Source organism: Histoplasma capsulatum, genomic scaffold, assembly GCF_000149585.1.
Source record: "Histoplasma capsulatum NAm1 scaffold_1 genomic scaffold, whole genome shotgun sequence".
NCBI lineage: Eukaryota > Fungi > Ascomycota > Eurotiomycetes > Onygenales > Ajellomycetaceae > Histoplasma > Histoplasma mississippiense.
The window spans coordinates 5,261,605-5,284,762 of record NW_001813982.1 but is presented as its reverse complement, the minus strand read 5'-3'; the positions used below and the strand labels follow the sequence as shown (position 1 = coordinate 5,284,762).

The window sequence follows — 23,158 nt, the reverse complement described above, 5'->3', positions numbered from 1 at the left end:
ATCCCTGCAAAGTCCCAGCCAGATCGCCAACGCTTTGAAGGCCGGCTATGAGGTTAACACCACCATCCAGTACCTAACCAGTTCTACCTCACTTACATGCTAACTTTATGTTACGCAAGGCATTGGATTTACTCCATTCGTGCACCCAGGCAAACCCAGAGAGCATTGACCGGCTTGAATCAATCGTTCAGCGCGCTTTCGATCTCAAAACCAATATCCACAGGAGCCGGGAAATCCAAGCTGCCCAACACCGTCCGGAGAACCGCAACACGCACGCGCTAAGGAAAAGAGCCGAAGGCAGAGCAAGAAGGCGTCCGGAAGCTCTCCGTCCACACCCTGATACTGAACCGATTTTATCACGCCCAAGGGCGCATATCAATGGGCCTCGCCGTGTTCCCGTACTTGTCGATGCCCGTGGGATTCCATTCCTTCGAATCAAAAAGCCAGAGCCTCCGAGTTTGAGTCGCGTCTTGAGGAGTAAATTAGACGCACGGTGGAAGAAGATCCTTCGTCGGGACAAGTTGGAAGATGATGTTTACCTCGCGCAGCAAGAGGACAAGTGGGATGCTATCGTGGATCAAAACAACGGTGGCCGCTGGGAGACAACTGTTGCCGAGTGTCTTGATTATACTATCAAAACAATACAACATGAGGATCAGAAAAATAAAGAGCTTGCGCAGAAGATGTGGGAGGTCGTTCTGAAGGAGCGGGAGCTTGCGGAAAAGGAGAAGGAGGAATTCAGAATTCAGCGGCTAGCACAGGCAGAATCTGTCAATGGGGTTGCAGCGGTTCGCGAATCTAAACATGAAGTGAAGGGTATCGCTGCTGAAGGGAGCAAGGAAGATATTGCAGCTGAAAAACATGACAAGCGCCCCTAACGGTGATGCTGAGAAGGTGTACATTGTACTGTATATGTGCAGGCTCGCCCCTTGTAGTGAGATACCTCTCATCTGGGTACTTCGGCAAGTTAGTGTGGATGTCGCGAGATACATAGCCGGTATGTTGGAAGGGGTTTAAACCATCCAAACCAAAGGCTTGGTTGTAATAGCTAATATTCAGAGAATCACAGAAACCCGATCTTAAAGCAGAGACTTCTGCTTAAGATATATAGTTCACCGTAAACGTCGAACTAAGGTACATACATAGAAGAAGATTTGGTACAACTTATACAGACCATGCAGCAGTGCATCATCAGTTCTTGCAGGGCGAAATAAAGAAGAAAAGAAAAACATAAGCATTCGGAAAGACATTCGGAACTTTGCGAATGCAGTAACATCACGATTAATGACTTTCGCGCATATCTTGCAACCGGAGAAACGAATAGGTCCGGGAGTTTGTTATTTGCCATTGGGCTACGGGGGATATTCTTCACCTAATACCGCAAACTTGCAAGGGCCATGATGCTAACTCAACATCTAGTAGACTTATATAGTATAAAGGAAAATATCAAAAGCTAAACTTTACGATACCAATTCCAGTTTTTCCATACTGGCTGGTATAGAATCAACATAGTCCTCATCATAATCCACCTTACCAGCTAGGCCTTTCTCCCACAATTCCTTCCCAGTAAGTTTTTTCTCCTCCTTGATAGTAACCTTCCTCTTTTTGTCATCTGCTTCCTTTTCTTCCTGCTTCCTTCGTTCTAGTTCTTCCATCTCGTTCTGGAATCTAGCTCTCCACTCCAGAAATGACTCCCGCGTCACAGCCGTGCCATGAAATTTACGATTCTCTTCTTCTTCTGCCTTGGCAGACTCCATTTCCTTCAATGCTTGGACGGCTGCTTGTCGTTCGGATATAAGAAGCTCGGCACCCTCCTTCAACGTATCAACAATAGTAAATATCATCGCCATTCCCATGTTTTCCTCAATGGTGGACTGCAGCGACTCCAGGAGCCGGTCACGGTCTTCTTGTATATCAAAGTGGGTGTGTTTGGGTGCATTAGGCGGCGTGGAGAGTTCGAGATCTGGAGCAACGTCTGGATATTGTGGCGGGTATGAAACTTGAAGGATGAGGGTGGGAGGCTCTTGATCATCGTCTCCCTGGGGGGTAACATCCAATGTTATTGATATTCGATATGTGGTATCAGATATATCTGTAGGTATTAGTTACGAGCGTAACAAGACCTTGGAAACAAAAAGGCGATTGTATTAAAATAATCACCTGTGATTTCGTCTGGAAAAATAGACCTGAGCGTCTCCCTTTCTTCTTGCTGATCTTCGATTCCCATGATGCTTTTGCTTCAAGCGCGAAGCTTGCAAGAGGGGTAAAACGGGGTTCAATGCCCTTTTCCAGAGTAATATGTCAAAACGATCAAACGTGAGATGCTGGTGGTGTTATTTAACAGGCGATGTCTCTGAAATGTGCGACTCAGGACGAATTCCGAACTTATTTTTTAACGTGGACGTGAGGATACTTTCTTTAACTGTGCACTTAGCCCGAGACCTTTCGCGATGAGATCAAGTTTCCCCGTCTCATATGCAAACAAAACAAACTTTTTTTTTTTTTTCGAAAACATATAAATACTATTTCTCGGTCGCATACAAGATTTACTTTTTGGCAGTCAATTACGTCAAACAATAGAAGTGATCAGGTATTGTCCCGCTATTTACTCCGTCACTAGGCTATATAGTCAATACATCCCATATGGCCAAAACGCGGCCCCCCAACAAATCTTCAAAGAAAAGAGCAAAATCTGGCCTTCGTGATGGCAGCAGATCTACCTGGAGGAAAATGAATGAAGATCCGGCAATTTTTTTCGACCAAGCCACCATATTCCTCCAAACAGGGCAACCGGAAGCCGCTCTCCCTCTTGCACAACGCGGGTTGGATATAGCTTCAGCCGGATCACCCGCTGTGTTAACAGGTCTGAACTTAATCGGCGAAATATATGTTGAGTTAGGAGAAATCGATGCGGCGCGACAACAATTCATGCAAGCCGTTGCTCTAGATCCGAACGGAGAAATTCCTGAATCAGAAGGAGGAGGTGCAGAGAAATTTTTATGGCTTGCGCAATTGAGCGAAACTGGTGGCAAGGATAGTGTAAGCTGGTTCGAAAAAGGAGTCGCAAGTTTGAGACGGAACATACAATCGTTAGAGCAGAGCCGCAAGCTGGATGATGGGTTGGCTGCGCAAGAGCAGAAGAAAAAGTTGGCACATGCTTTATGTGGAGTGGTAGAAATATACATGACCGATCTATCGTGAGTTTCCTATTGTTCGCAAAATTCATTAAAAAATAAAATGCCAATGCTGAAGTGAACCTTCTAAACCAGATGGGAAGAGGATGCGGAAGCTCGATGCGAAGCATTGGTTACAGAGGCTCTTTTGGTTGCCCCCGATTCCCCAGAATGCTTGCAAACATTGGCTTCGGTTAGGATATCACAACTTCGACAAGACGACGCCCGGGCTGCGCTGTCAAGAAGCCTTCAATTATGGAAAGACTTACCACCGGAAAGCCCCTTGGTGCCAGACTTCCCCACACGGATAAGTCTTGCTAGATTATTAATGGAAGTCCGGATGGAAATTGAAGCGCTTGAAGTGCTAGAAAGAATGGCTCTTGAAGACGATCATAGCGTTGAGATGTGGTATTTAGGCGGGTGGTGTCAATATTTGCTCGGGAAGGGCGAAAAGCTTCCCGCCAATAAGTACGGCCTATCAGAATCGGAACTCCGACAAGCTACATTACGTTCCAGCAGGAGCTGGCTAAAACAGAGCTTAAAGCTTTACAAACTAGTTGAGTATGAGGATTTGAAGCTGAAGGAACATGCTGAGGAACTCGTCCAAGATCTCCAGAATCAGCTGGGCGAGGATGGTGACGATAGCGATGATGGCGAAGACGTGGACGGAGAGTGGGAAGATGAAAGCGACGGTTTAGATGATGACAATGATAGTGGCAAAGACGAAGATCAGAAAATGACGGACTCATGAAAGGCTATTAAGAGAAAGGAGTAATGCAAAGAAGCGAGGAAACTGCTCTGGTAATATCCTCGTGTCCGTTTTCTATCTATGATACCAATTAGAGCAGAAATGGGTTTGGTTATGTTTTCGCATGGTAGGATCATGGAAACGACTAGAGATACATATATATAAATGAACTGGTTTCATGAAATTAAATAGATCCTGTAAAGGTAGCAAGGAGTGTTTTATTTCCATATCCGCTGTGGCCCCTTTGTTCCTGGCCGGATTAACGTAGTCAACCACCTAACGCCCGTTTACACCCCAACGCCTGTGATTTTCCATATAAAATCTATGAATGATCATCTATTGATATCTCAACACACACCATATTGAAATCATATATTATATGTAATTTACTTATCCAAATATATATATTAATATTTAAACAGTTTAAAATTTAAACTCATTAGTATACTGTTGACTTATAAATCTGTATTATACTTTTGCTCATAAATTACACATACAAATTATGAGAGTGGTATTCAGATTACAGTATTGTCATCATAAGATGTACTTAGTATTTTTTATTAAAAATTGTGTATGATATAGAAAACTATATTGTCATTTCAAAATATGAATTATAATAGAAAATAATATATTTGAAAGAAGTTATTCAAATATTACAAAATAATCAATTTTTCTCATAGAAATGAGAAAATAACAACTAGTAATTCAAATACATCTCATATAAATTTGTATGAGAAAATATTCTCAATATTTACACATGTAATGCACATCATATAACACAGCCTGATAGAAAAGTAAACTTTTTAAAAGATATATATTAATAAGAAATTATAATTTACCACTTATAAATTTATTATAATAATCTGTGGTTGAGATATGAGTGTTAAATTTATGACAATTTGTATGGGAAAATGTGGGCGTTAGGTGTAAACGGGGGTTAGGTGTGGACTACGTTATCATAAACTTCCGAACACCTCGGAAATATTGGTATTATTAATACTTTTCATGGTCAAACTGCGACACACGGCCTTCTCACAACAACCTCCACCAATGTAAGCTACCGGAGCGGAGCTTACTTCTGGCTGGGTCTCGTCGTTCTTCTTGTCGAGATGGATGTCGCGCCGGCGCTGGCGAAAGAGGAGCTTCCCTTGAAATCAGCAGTAGTGAAGGTGGTCGATGTCGCTACGGAGAACGGAGTGATATCAGCAGGCGCGCCTGATGTCAGCGAGGACGTGTCAAACCCCGAGTTCGACACGGAGGACGGCGATTCTGGCGCTTCGGGGGATTCTGAAGACTCTGATGATAACTGGGAGACTGAGTCACTTTATGAAGATTCATTACAGTTTGTCCGCGATGACCAGCTACACGACGGTAAGGGAAACTCCTTTTCTTTTTCATTGTCCTTTTTTTTAGAGTTTTTTTTGTCTTTTTGTTTTTTGGGGCCAAATGCGCCTTTAACTGGCGTTCTCTTTCCAGGAAATCAAAGCACTGACTGATAAAATAATGATCCAGTTCCTGATGCATGTACGCCAGAGGAGGCCGCTGCCTTTCGTGGGCGCCTTCACGAAATCGGAAAGGCTGCTTTCATTGAAGAGACAATAGGGCAGGGGACCATTACTGCCAGGAAACTCTGCACTGCCTTCGGGATCATGCCGCCCACATTTCTTGAAGGCGCTCCAGACAGGGCTTATCATACCTTGCTTATTATAGGAATTGCACGCGAATACTCAAGACGCGTTAAGCTATCACAGTACAATACTATCGATGATGCGGTTGAGCTGCTAAAAAAATCAAAGAATATTATCGTTTTAACTGGCGCCGGCGTAAGCACACTGATAAAGTTGCCATGGGAAGAAAAATAGAACCATACTGATATCCAGATTTCTAGATATCCACTAGTCTCGGTATTCCTGACTTTCGTTCGAAAGATACCGGCTTATATTCTAAGTTAGAGTATCTGGGATTGACCGACCCTCAAGAGGTTTTCGATATACGCCTATTCCACGAGGACCCCAAAATTTTCTACTCTATTGCGAAGGACATCCTTCCGAAGGAGAAAATTTTTTCTCCAACTCATGCATTTATCCGACTTCTTCAGGATAAAGGAAAGCTACTGACGAACTTCACTCAAAATATTGACAACCTGGAAGCAAATGCGGGGATTTTGCCTGAGAATTTAATCCAATGCCATGGCTCTTTCGCGACAGCATCCTGCATCAAGTGCAAGTACCAGGTCCCCGGTGAGCAAATTTTCGAACATGTCCGAAAGGGAGCACTTCCTGAATGTGCTGCTTGCAAAGACCTACTCGCAGCTCAGCCGTGCGGGATGAAAAGAAAGCGCAGTTCAAATGGGTCCATAAAAAAAAGTCGTAAAAGGGAGGATTTTGACGATAGCTCAGAGGGCGAAGACTATGAAATCCCCACCCCTGGCGTGATGAAGGTACGTTATTGTTAATACACTGCCATTAATGAAACCTTTTTTGATACTTCCTAACAATCAAGCAGCCTGATATCACATTCTTCGGTGAAGATCTTCCGAGCGCGTTCTCGCAACGTCTGATAAACCATGATCGCGAACTGGCAGACCTAGTGATTGTGATTGGGACATCACTGAAAGTGGCACCGGTGGCTGAAGTTCCAGGCATATTACCTCGGGATGTCCCTCAAATTTTAATTTCACGTGACGTAAGCATCACCATAGAAGAAGCACCTAACAATCCAGCTAACTCGTTCCCTACCTCACAGCCGGTGTCACATATTGATTTTGATATCGACATGCTCGGTGAATGCGACGTTGTGGTCTCCGAGCTCTGCCGCCGCGCTGGTTGGGATTTACGACACGAAATGATACCCAAAGACCTAACCGTCGAGGTTTCACTGAATGAAGGCTACGTCTCACGATATCGGTTTACTGCTCTGAAGCCATAAGCAAGATACCCTTTATTTCCCACATTTGCTTTTGCCGCGTTTTTCTCTCATCATTGCCACACAAATTGTTTTCCATTTGAAACCCGCAGTTAATCTTGGCCCTCTTAGCACTCCCCTGGGAATCGTTGATAGACTTGCTTTCTCTTTTGTCATGCCATATATCCCTGGTTCGGGTCAGAATCCTTTTTTTCCCTTTTAAACCCAAAGTTTCGTTTGCCGCCACCCTGCTTATGTTCTCTCATAGACGCCTTTGTACCAATATCTCCATGCATTCGTGATTCTTCATTCTCATATATTTTCTTCTTCTGTAGCAATGGATTGGATGACTTATTTGTTAGATGGAATGGCTATTGTTTTCCTGTCCGGGAAGTTCTTTGTTTCATTTGTCCTACTCGCAGAAATGGGTGAAGAGATGTTTGAGTATTCCGTTTCAATTTCAATTTATATTCGGTTCACTTGCTTAGTTCAAATGCTGTGGATTTACGTTGTGGCAAAGAAGTTGAGTCAAGGGATTGGAATGAACAGATGGAGATTATCTAGCAATATTCATGAGGTCATTGAAAAATGGTATGTTTTTAAACATTAGAGTACAATATTGATATTTAAAAATAACCTGTATGTTCCTAGGCAACTATTCACAAAAGCAGCTACATGTACCCGTTTTATATATATAAAAAATGGCAACTTGGTGTAGGTGTATATCACATTGCATCCATCATGGATCGTAGAAAAACTCTATGGGGAATATCTCATATCGAAACTACTTCTTTCTATCCTCCGCTTTCACCCTCATGTGATACTTTCCGTCTCTCATCCATACTCTCTCTTTTTCTATCCTTTCTTCTTCTTTTATCTACCTTCTTCATTGCCTCCTGTGTCAACTCCTGCCGGAACATTTTTTCAATAACATCTTTCTTTCGCGACCGACGGTCGCCAACCCAAATCAAAACACCACCCATTACGTTACACGTAATCGAGCAGCAGAGAATTACAGTTGTAAGGGCGAATGGGCGGACCTTGTAATAGATGCCCCATGTGCATGCGCCCAACGCTATCTGGAATATGGAGTGGAAGTCCAGCAGCACGACAATTGCAATCAAGAGGCGAAGGGGGAAGGCTGTGTGGGTGCTTGTTTCGTGCGGTTTGTAAAATGTGTGTGATCTCGAAAGTTTCTTCTGGTGGTGTTCAAGGTTCTTCTGTTGTTTTGCGTTGAGAACGGAATATTCCTGCTGTTCGGCTTCGTCGTTGGGTTTTTCGTCACTAACTTCGTCAGCGGCACTCATCTCCATGTCGATTTGTTGGTTTGCGTCGTCTATTCTTTTCTTCGGAAGGTCATTTTTATTATGTAGTTTGGGAAGTGCTTTTTCCTTGCGCAAACGCCATGTCATGTGGGCGTAGCGCGCGATAAAAATCATATGGTATGTGTCTATTGCACGAAATGGGGCTAATCCGTCTCCGACTACGGCAAATAAAGCGACTAAAACATTGTCTATGACGTTGATGATATAAAGCTGACGGCCACCAACATTGATCCATCCTAGTTTAAGGAATACCGCGTTAGTTGAGACTTTAGACATTGTGGACAAAATGTTTTGTTGAATTTACGTCACACACCTATCAGGAACAAGACCCAGGCGAGTCCAAAAAGGGTAATCAGTGTCGCATAAAGCGTGACTAGAAACCCAAGCGCTGCACATGGAATATGGTTAGCAGAGTGTCAACCTTGTGCGTCAGGGAAATAACGCGTTCACTTACGTTTCCGGACATACTGCCCGAACCCCTTCATTGACCGTTTGAACTTAGACCTCCGCGAATGAAGCATGTGTCTAACATGATCATTGAGCTCTAACTTATCTACCTCACTCCAACCAGCCAGCGTTGCTCCGTCGGGTAAGACCGCGAAACAGAGTTCATCGATCACTGTTGAACTAGTGCTCTGTAAACGCAATCGTTCTGAAATATCTGTATCCTCTCCTTCGAGTGTTTCGCGATCACTCTCAGGTTCTTCCAGTTTGGGGGCTCCTTCAGCTCGAGGAGTCAACAGGTATGACGGTCTCCGGTTTAAAAACCGCCCAAGATCGGGTACGAAAAGGGAATTTTGAACATTCGTAAGGGTGGTGAGAGTAGATATTTCAGGGTCTTTTTTTTATCACATCATACCGGTTAGTTCCGGCTGCCAAAAAGTCCTGCGGGACAAGCGTTTCCCATACCAATAACGTCGAGAAGATCAACCACTTGGTCTTCAATTGTGCCCACTTCATGTCCACTGACTGTGGCAGCACGAGTTAACCCCAGGGAAGAAATTGCAGCAGCGCTCGTCCTCCGCAATCTCTCTAAACTACCACGCGGAGGCGAGAGCGCACTTCCTTGCGGGACAGTCTCTTCATTTGAAGGCTCCTCTACCAACGAAGGCATAAGTGTTAAGCCTCCTACCGCAGCTGGAGCTACATCAGTCCCATGGTTGACAAATGGCCGGGGATCCGAGCTACTTCGACGACGGGTAGTAATTTCCGGCACATCTTGTCTATGTCTGTGGCTGTCGTTCTGTGGGTTGGTTCGAAGCGTCTCCGAGTTTTCAGAACTAGAGGGGAATCGTAGCACCCGTATACTCGGCCTTCGCGATCGCCCGGCTACAGACGCATTTCTAACATTACCGGACATTGGGGAGGGACGAGATTCAGGAGAGGCCGCCGCCTCCGCAGATTCAATGCGATCCATTAAAGCGCAAGATGTCTCGTCAGTTTACCATGAAGACAGAATTCCAAGGACATATCCTTCCTTAAAATTTGAAAGTATAGCGCATGCCAATGTCTAGTTCTTCCAAGTGCTTCGGGGGGGAAAAATAGAATTATTAATCGTCATACATGGGCCTTCTGACTAATGAGGCTAATCAGGCCTCACGTCATCGTACCGCGGCGCTAAGACCACCATTCCACCCCGACGCTGGGTTGGACCTGGCCCAGGTTTTGGAGGAGTCGACGGGAACGTTTGGCGGGCCATATTGTGGCAGTCTTGCAGAGACTGGTCGGACTGCTAATTACGCGCTTCATTATCACAGATTTTTGCCGTCTGTAACCATAACGAAAGCCCGAGCGTATCTATGGATGCGATAGCCGGGCGTTCGACAACCGGAAAAGCAAAGTATTTTCACCTTCTAAAGTAGAATGCAGATAATGTTTCGCAACAGATCCGCGGATAGCCTGGCTGTCTTTAGGTATTTATCAAGTTATTGTGTTGAGATACCTAATTCTTGACTAAGATCTAAGGCTGATGGTTGTTTGATACCTAGGTAATATCAAATCAGGAACGCGCTCTTAGATAATCTATCTTGATATTCTTTCATTGGTCTAGTACTCTGCTGGATATTACTGCGCCTTTTGATGAGTCGCCCGACACCAAGGTTTCATTTCTGGCCAATTTCCAAACCTCTCATTGTTCACCTGTCCTAGCCAGGAATCTGTTTTAATGCCAACAGATAGATCACCACTTGGAGAATGACATGATATTGACACTCAAAATATATTCGGTATCACTTTGAGTGGGTTTGCGTTGTGAATGTCCAAAGGCAAGATCCATAGCCAAGTCTGCTACAGTGCATGATATCTGGAGCTGAACAGGGTTTCCAATTCCTGTCGTATGATTCGAACTTCATTCTGTTTATGGGTGCCCAACGCAACTCCGCCTAGTTCTGCATCTGTGTCCACCGATATATCCTCACAGAGCCTCATCCATCTCAGCAAAGCGTGGAGAGTCGCTAGGCTTCACTAAATGTATTTTAATTTTAAACATCATTTCCGCATCGATCAACAAACCCAGAAGCGAAGCGGCGATGCAATACTCTGGGCTATCCACCGGGGACACACAGCCTCTTTGACTATGAAAAACTTCAGCGGGATCTCAGTTGTCTCGTCGGCTCCATATACGCTTAGCCAGCACTTGGGTTTCCGCATCCCAAACAGGCGTGTTACATGTGGTTCCAATTACAGAATGAGCGTATGAAACGGCATACTATAAAGCCATGAAGTGCCGGACTATGGGCGTCTTTAAAGATCCATGACGAGGGATCTTCACCGACCACTTTTCTATCATTACAACTTCACTTTCAATTTACATGTCATTTGTTAAGAGCAAAATTTTCTCTTTGTCGAAAAGGTCATCAACTACAAACTACCACCTCTCTTGCCCACCATGCCGGACTTCGCAGTGTGGAGCCCTATTGTTTCATTTCTCAACTTAATCCAGTATATAAATGGGCTTGTTGGTGCACAAGGAGAAATGCGAACTGCGGATGACATTATAGGTTGCACTTCTGACCTACTTATCGGCGTCAAATATGATTTCGAGAAGCTTCAAGATCATCTACTACGTTCACGCAAGAGATTTACCGAACGCCAGATCGACCGCACTGGTAGAGAGGTGAAAAAGGCGCTGAAGATAATATCTGATAACAAAGACCAAAATGCGGGCAAAAGACGGATCAACGACATCTGCTGGGTCCTAAAAAACAAAGCAAAATTGCAGACGTGCTTAACTGCACTTCTTCTATACCACGTCACACTATTGCAGATACGCTCGGAATTGGCTTTCTTGGAGAGCACAATGCCTTGGACAACGGATCGTTTTGGTGTGGAACTCAGAACATTTTCGAATCCACGTTTAAGGTCACCAGTTGATATAAACAGCCAACCTAGAGCGCTTGCCTGGGCTGAAGGTTCGATCACCTTTTAAAATGCATTGTATTTAACCCCTCAGAAACTAATTATTTTTGGATATAGTCTACGAGTACACAAATGGTATCCAACACACTCCCCCAATCTCACAATCTCGACAAGGATTTCCTCCCCTGCCTTCAATATCCTACGCGAGTAGCCCCTTTACAGTTTCCCCGCGTTACTCCGATCCCGGGGATTTGGGCGCGTGGCTTCTTCAGCAACGCCATAATGCTGACCGTATGCGAGATTAATGAGTTGTAGTCGATCCCATCATGATTTATATCTCGATATCTCTGTTGGCACCATATCTATGTGGGTCGCCTTTTCCGTGTGTGCTACGGATAATGCCTTCATAGTGAAATTAAACTATCGAAAACAAAACCACCTGGATATATCTATCATTTGTTGTAAATAAACTGAGCCTGACTACTTTGGAGAAGTGCAGAAGGATTTCTTACTACTTGAAGGCTTATTGACATAATCTCAAAAAGAAAAAAAAAAAAAAAAAAAAAAAAGCGAGAAAAGGTAACAGCAGAAAACCCGAGGTGCCAAAATTCGAAGAGGCTGCCGGACAACAAAAGTTACCAAAGGAAAAAGCTTATGCACCCATCCCTGCCTTCATGAATTCTTCTTTTCCCCGCATCACACTAGGAAACACGATATCGGCATTTTCGCCCCAATTGAACACCCAGCTTTCGGGATGTCCGTCTGTCATGCTCCTTATCTCACTCGCCATTCGACAGAGAAGGAGGAGGTGATTAATCCGCTTCCCGTCTGCTGGATTCTCAGCGTACTTTTCGAGGGCATTGCTTAGGTTCCGGGCAACGCTAGTTTCTACATCATGTTTAAGCGATAGTTTCCGAAATGAAAGGATGTCGATAAAACGGAATAACGAAGGGCTCTACTTTACCATCCAAGCGCTTCTCTATAATATTGGATATGACGGTCCGCGCAATATATCTGAGGATCGATGCCCCGCTGTCGTCGAATTGCGTGCGATAGAAATTGATCGAGTGCTGATCAATGAACAGTTTAAATGAATTAATTACCTCCTGAATCTCGGCATCTGTTGACGGTTGGCTGCTGGGGATTTTCCTCCGTGCTTTAGGGGAGCGGCGACTTGTACCTGCTCTCGACTGTCCGGCCCTCGATTCAGTTTGAAACTGAGATCTCGGACGTGTCGCTCGCGAATGTGTTCTTGGATAATCACTCTGGTATGGTTTTAGATGTGTAGGTGGAGGTCTAACCCGATTTCCAGCCGCGGTGCCTGTGGCAAGCCTTCCTTGAGATCCTATTCGTTGTGACCGTGGACGAGTTGCTGTATGGCGTGCTGTGCGAGGTTTGTCATAGCTGGTAGTTGGAGGGTCATTGTCGCGCTGCACTTTGCTTGAACCGCATCCCATCCTGAGCATTTGTTTATTTTTTGTTTAAAAGAAGAATTTATACTTAGTACAGTACATATTATGATCGCAGGATAGGATCCTGTATTTTGCAGACTTGGAGTTGAAAACATGGCTTTGTGGGACTCAAATTGGCGATCGGGTAAACGCGAGCAGTTTCTTGGGAGCTGCCCAGCGTTTTAATAACCCTCCTGGTACCACGTCATATCCCCGACTTGCAAGTGGTAACTCCCTGGTGCTAGGCCTATAGAGAGAATTATTTCCTGTCTCCAACCAGATGAGTTGGATGTTTATCAACGTGGTCTTCGGATAGTGTCTTATAATATGTTTTTCAAAAACTCCTGAATTGATGTTAAAGCCGTGCTTCAATCGTCGGTTATACCCTCCAGCGCGAGAAATATTGATGCGCTCTACGAATTGAAATATTTAGTTACATATTATTGCATACATGCTTATTCATCGGATATGTCACAGAAAGACCAATTGAGGGTAGAATACTACATAAATAGTATATTCTAGCTTTCAGTTTGGTGTGCGAATTATGAAGCTTGTCTGGCTTGCTGGAGCTTTCAGCGCTCTGCTCTGAGTCTTTCCTCCGCCGCTTATTGAGGAGATAGATTGCAACTTGAGCGCATATCTGATGTTCGGCTCTGTGGTAGCTTTAGGAACACCTCGGGGTAAATATTTATTAGGCCACTAGGGCAAAAGAGCTCAATCACCACCAGCGCCGTGTGATATAGAGGGTACGAATCACCCAATCCAATCCCCCCAACAATATTTTACTACGATTCCCCCCGTCCTTCCAATCAAACTCACCTCCGGAGAACGCATCCCATTTTCTCTCCCAGCCCTGTTTTATGGAACCCTACGGAAGAAACCATCCTCCCTTTCCGCCAAACTCGGGCATCTCACCGCATCTTCTGCAATAACAACCGCTCTGTGGACCTAAGCGGGTCTGCCGATGCCCAACAATACCAGGTATGCGTTTCTTTCTGTTACTTCCTTCAATTTGTGGCACACGTCTTGCATTTGGCGGACTGTAAGGAGAGTTCTGACGTGGCATACCGTGATCACCCACCTAACGATCATCATTTCCCATACAAATTGTAAAAACTACCCACCTCAATATATCAATAATTTTTAATTATATTTAATTTTTTATTTGTAATTTATAATCTGCTATCAAATTTAACTATTATATAACATTGAGAATATAAAAAAGTACATTAATCATTGTATATGACATGTAAAAGTTCTAAATATTTCTTCATATAAATTTATATGAGATGTGTTTGAATTCCTAGTTGTAGTTTTCACTTTTATATGAGAAAAATGCTAGTTTATATAATATTTAAATAACTTTCTTAATATTTAGTATTTTTTTATATAAATCAGAATTTAAGCTAACTATATAGTTCTCTACGCAGCGTAATAGTGATTAAATTTTTATTAAAAAATTCTGTATAGTTATGCTAATTATAATACAGTAATCTGAATACATCACATATAATTTATATCTGTAATTTACTAAGAATATCAACTTCTAATACAGTCTATAACTCAGCACATAATACAGATTTTTAATATCTAGAAATTCTATAATCTACTATGTCGATATGTATATATAAATTACATATTATATATAAATTTGATACGATTATTGTTGTGATGTATGTATCGAAGCATTCTTCATTTAGAATGTAAAACCGCGATCGTTAGGTGGGAGTGATCGTTAGGCGGGTGATCACGTTATGTAGATGCAGAAACTATCATAGTGATAATTCTCGGGACTGCCTTCTCACTAAGATTCTGGGCATGTAGGAGCTACTTCATTGTGTGTGTTCTTTGCAGATGTTTACCAGTTCTACCAAGGAGGGGAAGGGAAGAACATCCTTTTATTCTCAACCAAAACCCGCTCGTATTCTCCTCATAGGTTATCGACGTTAGAAAAGATTTCGTCGAATATCACGCCTTAAGCTTTCGCCAACCTTGTCATCAGTCCCAAAATTACAACCGAGCCATATCCTCAATGAATATAACCCATTCTATAGAAACATCAATTACTCAACGAAGAAATGTAGGCCAGGTGTCATCTTTTAACCTCCTTCGCAAGTCCGCAATTTGACCAATCCACTGGACATTCAGTTTGGGTCTCCTCGTTGTCAGCCTCATCTATGCTGGTATACTGCCAAGCGACGGGAATCTCGTCACTACTCCCGATCATCCGATCCCCTAACCAGACTTTGAATGTCAGGCACGACGATTCGATGTATAAACGCACTTCATACTGGATTTTCTGAAGTTCTGCTTTCCGGATTGAGCTCCACCGCTTCTGTTTAGCAGGCTGGGCATGCTGTCGTAGAAGTTCCCCGCCTACTCTTGACTCGATCTCACATATAACACAAGCATCACCTTCGTCGATTGTATGTGGGAGGCGGGCAGCAGGAGACCTGGACATGGCTATCAAAATTTTCCAGTCTATCTCGGAACTGGTGGCTTCGAAAACCCTATCCAATTTCTGGCATATGTATCGGTGCTGGATAATTTGACCTCGTTCGAGAAGCCATTGGACCTGGTTGACGATATACCGCCTCCCATCATAGGGGCTTATTTTCACATGGCTATTGTAGCTGGGAGGGGTTTTGCCTGTGCGAACTCTGTTATTGACCACTATGCCGTAGGAGCTGGAACTACATCGAGTGGATAGGACGGAATGTCCATGTCTCAACGATGAACTCGGTCGATTACTAGTCCGCGGGAGACCGCTAATTGGCTATAGGGAAGGTCAGCGCGCCATTTTTTTTCTTTTTTTTTTAAAAAAAAAAGATAATAAATCGCTTCCTCACGGTTCATTTGAAATTAAAATCCCTTTGGCTTCTCTCCCGTAACCATACTTGGTGATAAACCAATCCTGAACGTAGCGAGAGGAACCTAGGCCGCCGGAAAGGATCATATGTGTCTGTTGACAGTTAATCGGATCCGACACTCCAACAACAAAAGAAAAGAAAAAAAAAACGTATAACGTACCACTTTTACTGGGGGCGTGATATCACCAACACGTCGAAGCTGCTCATCAATAAGTCCAAAAATCTGTCGAATCTGGTCGTCGAACAGTCGTTGCAGATCATCCCTTGTTAATGGTTAGGTAATTCAGAAGCGCTGGCTATAGGTAAACATAACATACGTTGGTAAACTTACTCTTCCAGTACTATCCTTCCATCTTCGATACCCGCTTCTGGGCTGTTATAGGATATTGGAAGGCCAGGGATGCGAAGGGCATGTCTCCGTAAGGCTGTCATTACTCTACACCCATAATTCAACTTGAAGACTTGAAAATCGCCTTTTGTCAATTTGCGTGCTGCAGACTTCGGAGACCAACTGCGGCCATCACTTTCGTAACGGATCGTTTCCAAACGGCTTTCAACTTCCCTTTGGAACGCCTGGTCGATCTGCACGGAACCAAATGGTTTTCCTACACAGATTAACGATGAGTGGCGGTTCAGGAGCAGAATGGAAGGAATATTAAGATACCGCTGACGTAGTCGAGCTGCTCTAACTGAAGCACATCTTCTCGCTGACCTCGAACTGTATATTTTTCGATTGATGAAACCTTGAGGACGGCCACATCCTGTGGATGATGTTAGCAGGCAAATCACCGACGACAATGGAGCAAGACTCTGACAGTTGTTCCGCCTCCAGCATCGCAAATAAGAATTACGCTGCCAGCTTCAAGAGGCTTCTCCTTCCTAGGTGGAAGCTCCCTGCTTCCTTCACGGTATTGGACAGCCCGTTGGTGTCTAAAGGTTTTGGCCGAGTAAGCTGCTGCTGCTGCTGCTTCATTCAACTTAATCTCGACTGAGTGGGCTTCACAGTCTCCAAAACCAGAACTCCTCACAATTCCGCAAAATGCATCAACCACCTTTGGATTTTGCCAGGTTGTCGGGAAACTAAAAACGTATTCTACTGGGTGTAGTCTCCAATCGCTCACCACCGGATAAGGTAGGTACTCTGAATTTCTTATATATTGGATGATGTGTAGTCGAAGGGCGGTAAAGAAATCGACAAACCATGTCTGAACATCTTCATGTGTCCAGAACATCTCAGCGTTATTCGCAAAATTAAAGTCAGGGTCAAGATATAGTTTGAAACAATCCACCACGTCCATTCCAGGATGCAACTCATCCGGTTCATCGAATCCCCATGATATGGGTTTCCTGCAGCCCGCTTGGTACCAGAGTTTTGTTGGCACTTTATTCGCTATCTCCGTAGTTCCTGGCCATCTATTTACAGAAATCGGAGTTTCCATATCCACGGTCGAGAATGCGACTCCTAACAGGACATTAGGCAACGCCTCGGTTCAAAGTCAACTCACACAAACCGCATTGTGCATGTCACTACTATACCACGGTCATCGAACCACGAAAAAAATTTAAAAAATAAAACAATAATAATACAAAGAAACAATACCTGTAAAGGTTAAGCCCAAATCAATGCCGATGATAATAGTCTCAGGAGTTATATAGTGGCGCGTCATTGTTCGAAATATCTACCGCGTCGAACACAAAAGCTAAACAGATTGAGGAGCGTACTGGTGGGAGAATAGGATGGGGAAAGGAAATCAAGTCCTGCTTGTTTAGTATATTCAAAGGAAGAAGGAAAATGCGCAAATTCCATTCTTTGGAGGTATCATACGGTTATATTAGTCGACAGCCTGAGTTGTCCTTGGGAACGATTTGCGCCAGAGCCTCTTGGAATGCATGATGACGATACCCTTTTTTTTTTTCTCCTGCAGTTCCTGGAAAACGCTGCTCACATGTGCATTTTTGAAGCCAATTATATGTAAACAAATATTCGTTGCAAGTCCAACCATCCCGAGTCGTTCCAGTTCAGTTGCCTCACGAGTTCTTATGTGCATATGGTTGAACCGTGCTGGATGATAGAAACCCACATTCGCAACCGGCCTGGAATCCCCAGAGAAAACCGATACGATTCCCATCGTAGATTTGTGGTACCATGCACTACCCTTGACAAAACTATGGATTAATTAGCATTAAGCCGGGCACGAGTTGGGCATCTATCGAAGACGGGGCTTGAACCATCAGACTGGGCACATTGTCTGCCCCGCACACGTTGCAAGCTATGATATCACTCGTTTCACCCTTGGGTACATGTCGAGGAATTTTCTTAGGGCGGGGGAAGGGTTTCTGAGCAAGGTAGGAGTAGAAAGAAGGCAAGGTGGAGGGTGAGGAAGTCAAAGGGAGTTGTTGCTTAGTCAGGTAGGAAACAGATCTCAAGAGCTTATTGGCTTGATTCTGCCCTTACTGGATTTTGCCTTCTCAGGTTGAATATCGATTTTGGTGCAAATAAACCCGTTTCCCTATCAGATCAGAAGAGAAAGGATAACCCTGTTATGTTTGAAGGCGCTCAGAACTCCACTACCTACCAAAGTCCAAAGCGCATTTCCTGGGCGACACTGCCCACGTATTTCAATAAACGATAGAGCAAAATGGAGTATTTGATTCGCTTCGCACAAGTCCATGAGTCGTTTCGAAAGCCGGAGATTGAATCTCTCGCGGCGCTCGTTGGGACCAATGTTGAATTCCTATCATATACAGAAAATGTCTGTTATCCCAGAAAGATTACCCCCAGAAAAACAAAATAGAACCCACCCTTTCCCCGTTATTTTTACGACTCTAATCCTAACTCTTCCCGGCAGACACCATTTGCCATTGTTAAACTCCAAGATGAAGCCGTTGCGAGAGCAGTCATCGCTCGCAGTGTCCTTGCAAAGGGCATATATGAGATCTGGGGCCAAGGCCAAACATATGAAGACCTCCATTCAGATATCAGTAAGCGGACTGCAGCGCGATGGAGCGACTTCAAAAACAAGTCATTCAAATTCTCCGTAGACTCATATGCCGGGAAACGCTCAGCAGAGGAAAAAACTCAAATAATACATTCATTCGCCTACATGGATTTTCAAGGCCCTATCAGAATGACCGACCCGGACGAAGAGTTCTGTTTATTCGAGGAATACCCACGCCGCCCAGTAAAGCCAGGAGAAGCCCGCCCTGACCCAAACGTGATCTATTTTGGTAGGTGGATTGCATGCGGGAGCAGAGATGTTATAGATAAATACGACTTGAAGAAACGAAACTATATTAGTACCACGTCGATGGATGCTGAGTTGACGCTGGTCACAGCAAACATGGCACTGGCAGCGCCAGGAAAAGTGTTCTTTGACCCCTTTGTGGGGACCGGAAGCTTCTGTGTTGCTATGGCGCATTTTGGAACTCATGCGTTGGGTTCTGATATTGATGGGCGTAGCTTCGGTGGTAAAGAGAGGCAAAAGGGCAAATCCATGGGTCTCGTCTCGAACCTTGAGCAATACGGCATACAGCAGTATTTTTTGGATGCTTTTATTTCAGACCTGACCAACACGCCAGTCAGAACGACGCGGTTTCTAGATGGCATCATCTGCGACCCTCCGTACGGCGTTCGAGAAGGATTGAAGGTTCTGGGAAGCAAGGATGGTAAAAGAAAAGAGCCTGTTCTGTTAAATGGCGTCCCAAGCTATCGGTGAGGGTTTTTGTCCTTTTCTCTTCTGCCTCAACCCCCCTCCTCTCAGTACTGTTCCTATATCGACCTGGAATGTAGAGAGTTACATAGGTCAAATATTAACTTATTAATGTTTATTAACGATCAGCTTAGACGGGTACATCGCACCCAAAAGGCCCTACAGCTTCGACGCAATGCTAGACGATATCCTCGACTTCGCGGCCCGCACCCTTGTCCCAGATGGGAGGATTTCTCTTTGGATGCCCACTGCCAATGAAGATGATGTAGAACTTGAAATCCCAAGCAATCCGCATCTAGAACTTCTAAGCGTCTGCGTGCAACCTTTTGGCCACTGTGAGTTCTTTTCCTTCGACATCTGTTTAACGTTTTTTTTTTGGTCCCAACCTTTTGTGATTATTGTCATTAGGCTGTCTAGTTAATATGCAATTTTTCCCAGGGTCTCGCCGCTTACTTACATACCGTCGACTTCCTGGTGGAGAAGTGTCCGCTTCTGAACCACGACGACAGAGGGGGAACGTAAATGGCGTAAAAGCTAACGACTTGAATGCTTTTAGAAGAAAAGTACAAAAATACTCATTCTTATATACTTGCGGAATACCAAATAGTTAAAGCTAACGCCTATAATATAGTACTTTGCAAAATCCAAACCATCCCTTCAAGAATAGCTCTGATAATAATGCAGCACGCAACGAAGTCCCGGAGGGGGCAAGCATTCTCGACGCTCATTCCCGTGGTCTCGGTTATACTCTCCTGCTTACTGACTATTACTGGATGACGAAGAACCAGTCCTTGATTAATTTATAGGCGCATGTCTTATCAATTCAAACGCAAGTATATAAGAAGCGGAATAGAGCTCATAGAGTATAACGGCGCAAGAAATGAATGATCCCTTCGTAAACCTCGGCAGTCATGAAACGAACAGCTTAAAATACACGGCCTTAGCAGCAGAAAAAGCAATTATCTACAATCCATCTATTCCAGCCATCACTGGGGATCACAATTTCGACAACCCTCTCCATTTCTCCTTCGCTTGCCCGAATTCTCCATCGAGATCTAGATCGATACCCTCCACTTCCTTAACGCGAGCAACTTCCCTCGCCAACTCGACGCGCAATTGAGTTACTGTTTCCTGCGCCTCGTTATCGTCAAGCTCTTCCCGCTGGCCACGGCCAAACATCAACCAGCCTCCCTCTTGGGGAGTGTCTGTATCCAGAGGTGGTCGTGGGATGATATGGAAGTGGACATGGGGAATTGTTTGTGATGCTCTTGGACCTGCTTTTTTTTAGAGGAAAGCCCATATAACGGGTCGGAGTAGTGTTTGTGAGCAAAATGAATGTTCACGACAATGAAAAAAAACATTAGAAAAACATGGAAAAGGGAGTTAATGAATACTGAAGTAGACAGACGGAGATGCACGGCACCCAATGCACAATAAGCAATTTGCAAAGTTCATGATGCCTTGTGGCATTAAGCTGAACAAAAGAACAAGTAGCAGGGGCAACATACCGTTATTCTGCACGACATTCCACTGTGCTGGATCTTCACGGCGCGAATCTAACTCAGTGCCCAACACTGTCCTTGTCACCGCTCGCGAAAGTATCGGGAGCCATTTACCAAGCTTTAATTCATATCATTCATATCAGCACAACATCTTAAATCACCGTCTTCCTAACCTCTTTCTTCCATCTTCAAGGAGCAACAATTTTTTAAAAAAAAATGTAAAAATAAAATGGATGTAATTACAAAAACAACGCAGGTTTTATTCTTTTCTTTTTTTTCTTTTCTTTTTTTTTTTTTTTTTTTTTTTTTTAAAAAAAAAAAGGTAGGGGAAAATTGATAAATACTGAAACGCTCACCTCCTTCCCAACCTCAACCCCAACGTTCCCCAATTTCTCATGATGGTCCCTGGAGATCACGAGCACATGGCCTCTTGTCAGGGGCATGATGTCAAGAAACGCCAGCACATGCTTCGTCGAGAGGATGAGGTGAGCTTGAGGGGCTTGGGATCGGGTATCTGGCTTCGCCGTCGTCGTATGTGACTTGTTCGGTACATCCACACGAGAAGGCGGAGAGGGTGGATGAGCGGCTGCGATGGCGCAGAAGGGACAATTTGGGGAACTGGGAATGGTGGTGGGTTTGCGGGATGATTTAGCACGCTTGAGAGATGCGGGTGGCCAGATTGTCGCTGGAGAAGTCATTTTTAAATCCAGGGCGGGGTTTCCAGAGCGGAGTTGAGGGTATCCAATTTTTCTATTTTATTTTATGTACGAATATTTATACATCTATTGATTTCGTTGAGATGTCATCGTATATATATAGATGAGTATCCAGTGAAGCTTACCTTTTTTTTTTTGAGGATAGCAGAAATTTAAAAAAAAAAAAAAAAAAAAAGACAGAGAGAGAGAGGGAGAGAGCTTCAGAACGCAATTCCCGGACTTAAAGTGTAAGGAATGAAAAAATCTCAAGACGTTGTTTCTCCACAGCTTAAGATGGAGAGAACGAAATGTCTCCGCGACCCTCTACGGCTGATGCCCTAATTATGGCGCTTCAGCCCGTGAAGCCGAGGCCATAATCATCCGGCTCCCTCAGCGAAATACATACTATCATCACCCCCACTCACGAGTCATTGAGAAGTGATATATATTTGTATGAAACATTCAGAATCAAAGATAGTGATTCATTAATCCCCAGAAAAATAACCAGTGGCGCTTCTCTAATGACTTCCATTTTGAAGGGTTAGTTTTGGAAGGGTTAGCAGCGGATTTTTTTTTTTTTTTTGACGTCTTCATCATCCCTGGATGGAACCCCTTTTTTTATCATGTTTTGTACTGTGAAGTATGCATGCAGCCATCCGGATAAGACGACCAACCCAATTGTTACCTACAGCACCTAGGAAAATTAGCTCGTCTCATGATTAAATCGCCTTACAAATTTCAATCCATGTTCAATGAAATGGCCCCTTGCAACAGTGCCCCTCACCTAGATAGATATTCTTCCAGATGACTGACAATGATTAGCATATGCTTTACATCTAGTTATAAGGAAAATATAATATACAATGTCATACATAGGATTGCAAGATTTTTTTAAAGAAGATAGAAAAAGGGGTTAAACTTTTATCAAGATCTAATTATGTTTGTTGATGGTCAGCATTTGCTGTGGTTAGAAATTTTGATTTTCGGGGGAGTTCGGCTGAAATCAAAATGGGATCATAAAGATGAGAAAGCAATTATTTTCATGACGTCTGGCTAACAAGGTTTTGTTGCCGTAGCTACAACATCTACCTGCAATTGCCCAAAGAAGCGAGATGTTCTGTCGCAAAATTATTATAATCATTTTCCACTTTCTCTTTGTTGCACTCTTAATCAAAAGTTCTCGTCGCGCACGTCTCTCTCTGTAACACAGCCGCCCGGGAGCAATGATATATCGGGATAGATCCGAGATATCGAAGTTCTGGGAAATGGTTCATGGGCAATAAAATAGCCTTCTCAAGTCCGTATGTTAATGGACGCGTGTGTTGAACATACACATCATGATGAATACCTTCCGGGAACAAGTGGACAACGTGCCTCTCTCTCATCGCATATGAACATAATAAAAAACGGAAAAAGTGGTATT

General features: G+C 43.8%; 8 protein-coding genes across 8 annotated transcripts; 4 read left to right on the top strand and 4 right to left on the bottom strand.

The window, feature by feature from the left end:
* Positions 1-107: 107 nt before the first annotated feature.
* On the top strand, positions 108-878 carry HCAG_01486 (predicted protein; the record flags this gene model as incomplete). Its single annotated transcript, XM_001544389.1, has 1 exon — positions 108-878. One exon carries the CDS (start codon positions 108-110, stop codon positions 876-878), a length of 771 nt encoding a protein of 256 aa, XP_001544439.1.
* Positions 879-1,460: 582 nt separating this feature from the next.
* HCAG_01485 (conserved hypothetical protein) lies at positions 1,461-2,227 on the bottom strand (the record flags this gene model as incomplete). Its single annotated transcript, XM_001544388.1, has 2 exons — positions 1,461-2,092; positions 2,161-2,227. The coding sequence occupies 2 exons, from the start codon at positions 2,225-2,227 to the stop codon at positions 1,461-1,463; spliced, it is 699 nt and encodes a 232-aa protein (XP_001544438.1).
* Positions 2,228-2,643: 416 nt separating this feature from the next.
* Positions 2,644-3,924, top strand: HCAG_01484 (predicted protein; the record flags this gene model as incomplete). Its single annotated transcript, XM_001544387.1, has 2 exons — positions 2,644-3,197; positions 3,270-3,924. 2 exons carry the CDS (start codon positions 2,644-2,646, stop codon positions 3,922-3,924), a joined length of 1,209 nt encoding a protein of 402 aa, XP_001544437.1.
* A 1,106-nt stretch (positions 3,925-5,030) lies between these two features.
* Positions 5,031-6,849, top strand: HCAG_01483 (conserved hypothetical protein; the record flags this gene model as incomplete). The annotated part of the gene is made up of 5 exons (XM_001544386.1): positions 5,031-5,292; positions 5,434-5,744; positions 5,810-6,361; positions 6,427-6,606; positions 6,667-6,849. The coding sequence occupies 5 exons, from the start codon at positions 5,031-5,033 to the stop codon at positions 6,847-6,849; spliced, it is 1,488 nt and encodes a 495-aa protein (XP_001544436.1).
* Positions 6,850-7,619: 770 nt separating this feature from the next.
* HCAG_01482 (predicted protein) lies at positions 7,620-9,567 on the bottom strand (the record flags this gene model as incomplete). The annotated part of the gene is made up of 4 exons (XM_001544385.1): positions 7,620-8,386; positions 8,464-8,523; positions 8,605-8,988; positions 9,060-9,567. The coding sequence occupies 4 exons, from the start codon at positions 9,565-9,567 to the stop codon at positions 7,620-7,622; spliced, it is 1,719 nt and encodes a 572-aa protein (XP_001544435.1).
* A 5,483-nt stretch (positions 9,568-15,050) lies between these two features.
* Positions 15,051-17,495, bottom strand: HCAG_01481 (predicted protein; the record flags this gene model as incomplete). The annotated part of the gene is made up of 6 exons (XM_001544384.1): positions 15,051-15,734; positions 15,989-16,091; positions 16,160-16,410; positions 16,541-16,589; positions 16,618-17,290; positions 17,429-17,495. The coding sequence occupies 6 exons, from the start codon at positions 17,493-17,495 to the stop codon at positions 15,051-15,053; spliced, it is 1,827 nt and encodes a 608-aa protein (XP_001544434.1).
* A 972-nt stretch (positions 17,496-18,467) lies between these two features.
* HCAG_01480 (conserved hypothetical protein) lies at positions 18,468-20,205 on the top strand (the record flags this gene model as incomplete). Its single annotated transcript, XM_001544383.1, has 5 exons — positions 18,468-18,581; positions 18,678-19,540; positions 19,668-19,873; positions 19,977-20,056; positions 20,170-20,205. The coding sequence occupies 5 exons, from the start codon at positions 18,468-18,470 to the stop codon at positions 20,203-20,205; spliced, it is 1,299 nt and encodes a 432-aa protein (XP_001544433.1).
* A 329-nt stretch (positions 20,206-20,534) lies between these two features.
* HCAG_01479 (predicted protein) lies at positions 20,535-21,738 on the bottom strand (the record flags this gene model as incomplete). Its single annotated transcript, XM_001544382.1, has 3 exons — positions 20,535-20,812; positions 21,047-21,158; positions 21,397-21,738. The coding sequence occupies 3 exons, from the start codon at positions 21,736-21,738 to the stop codon at positions 20,535-20,537; spliced, it is 732 nt and encodes a 243-aa protein (XP_001544432.1).
* Positions 21,739-23,158: the final 1,420 nt, after the last annotated feature.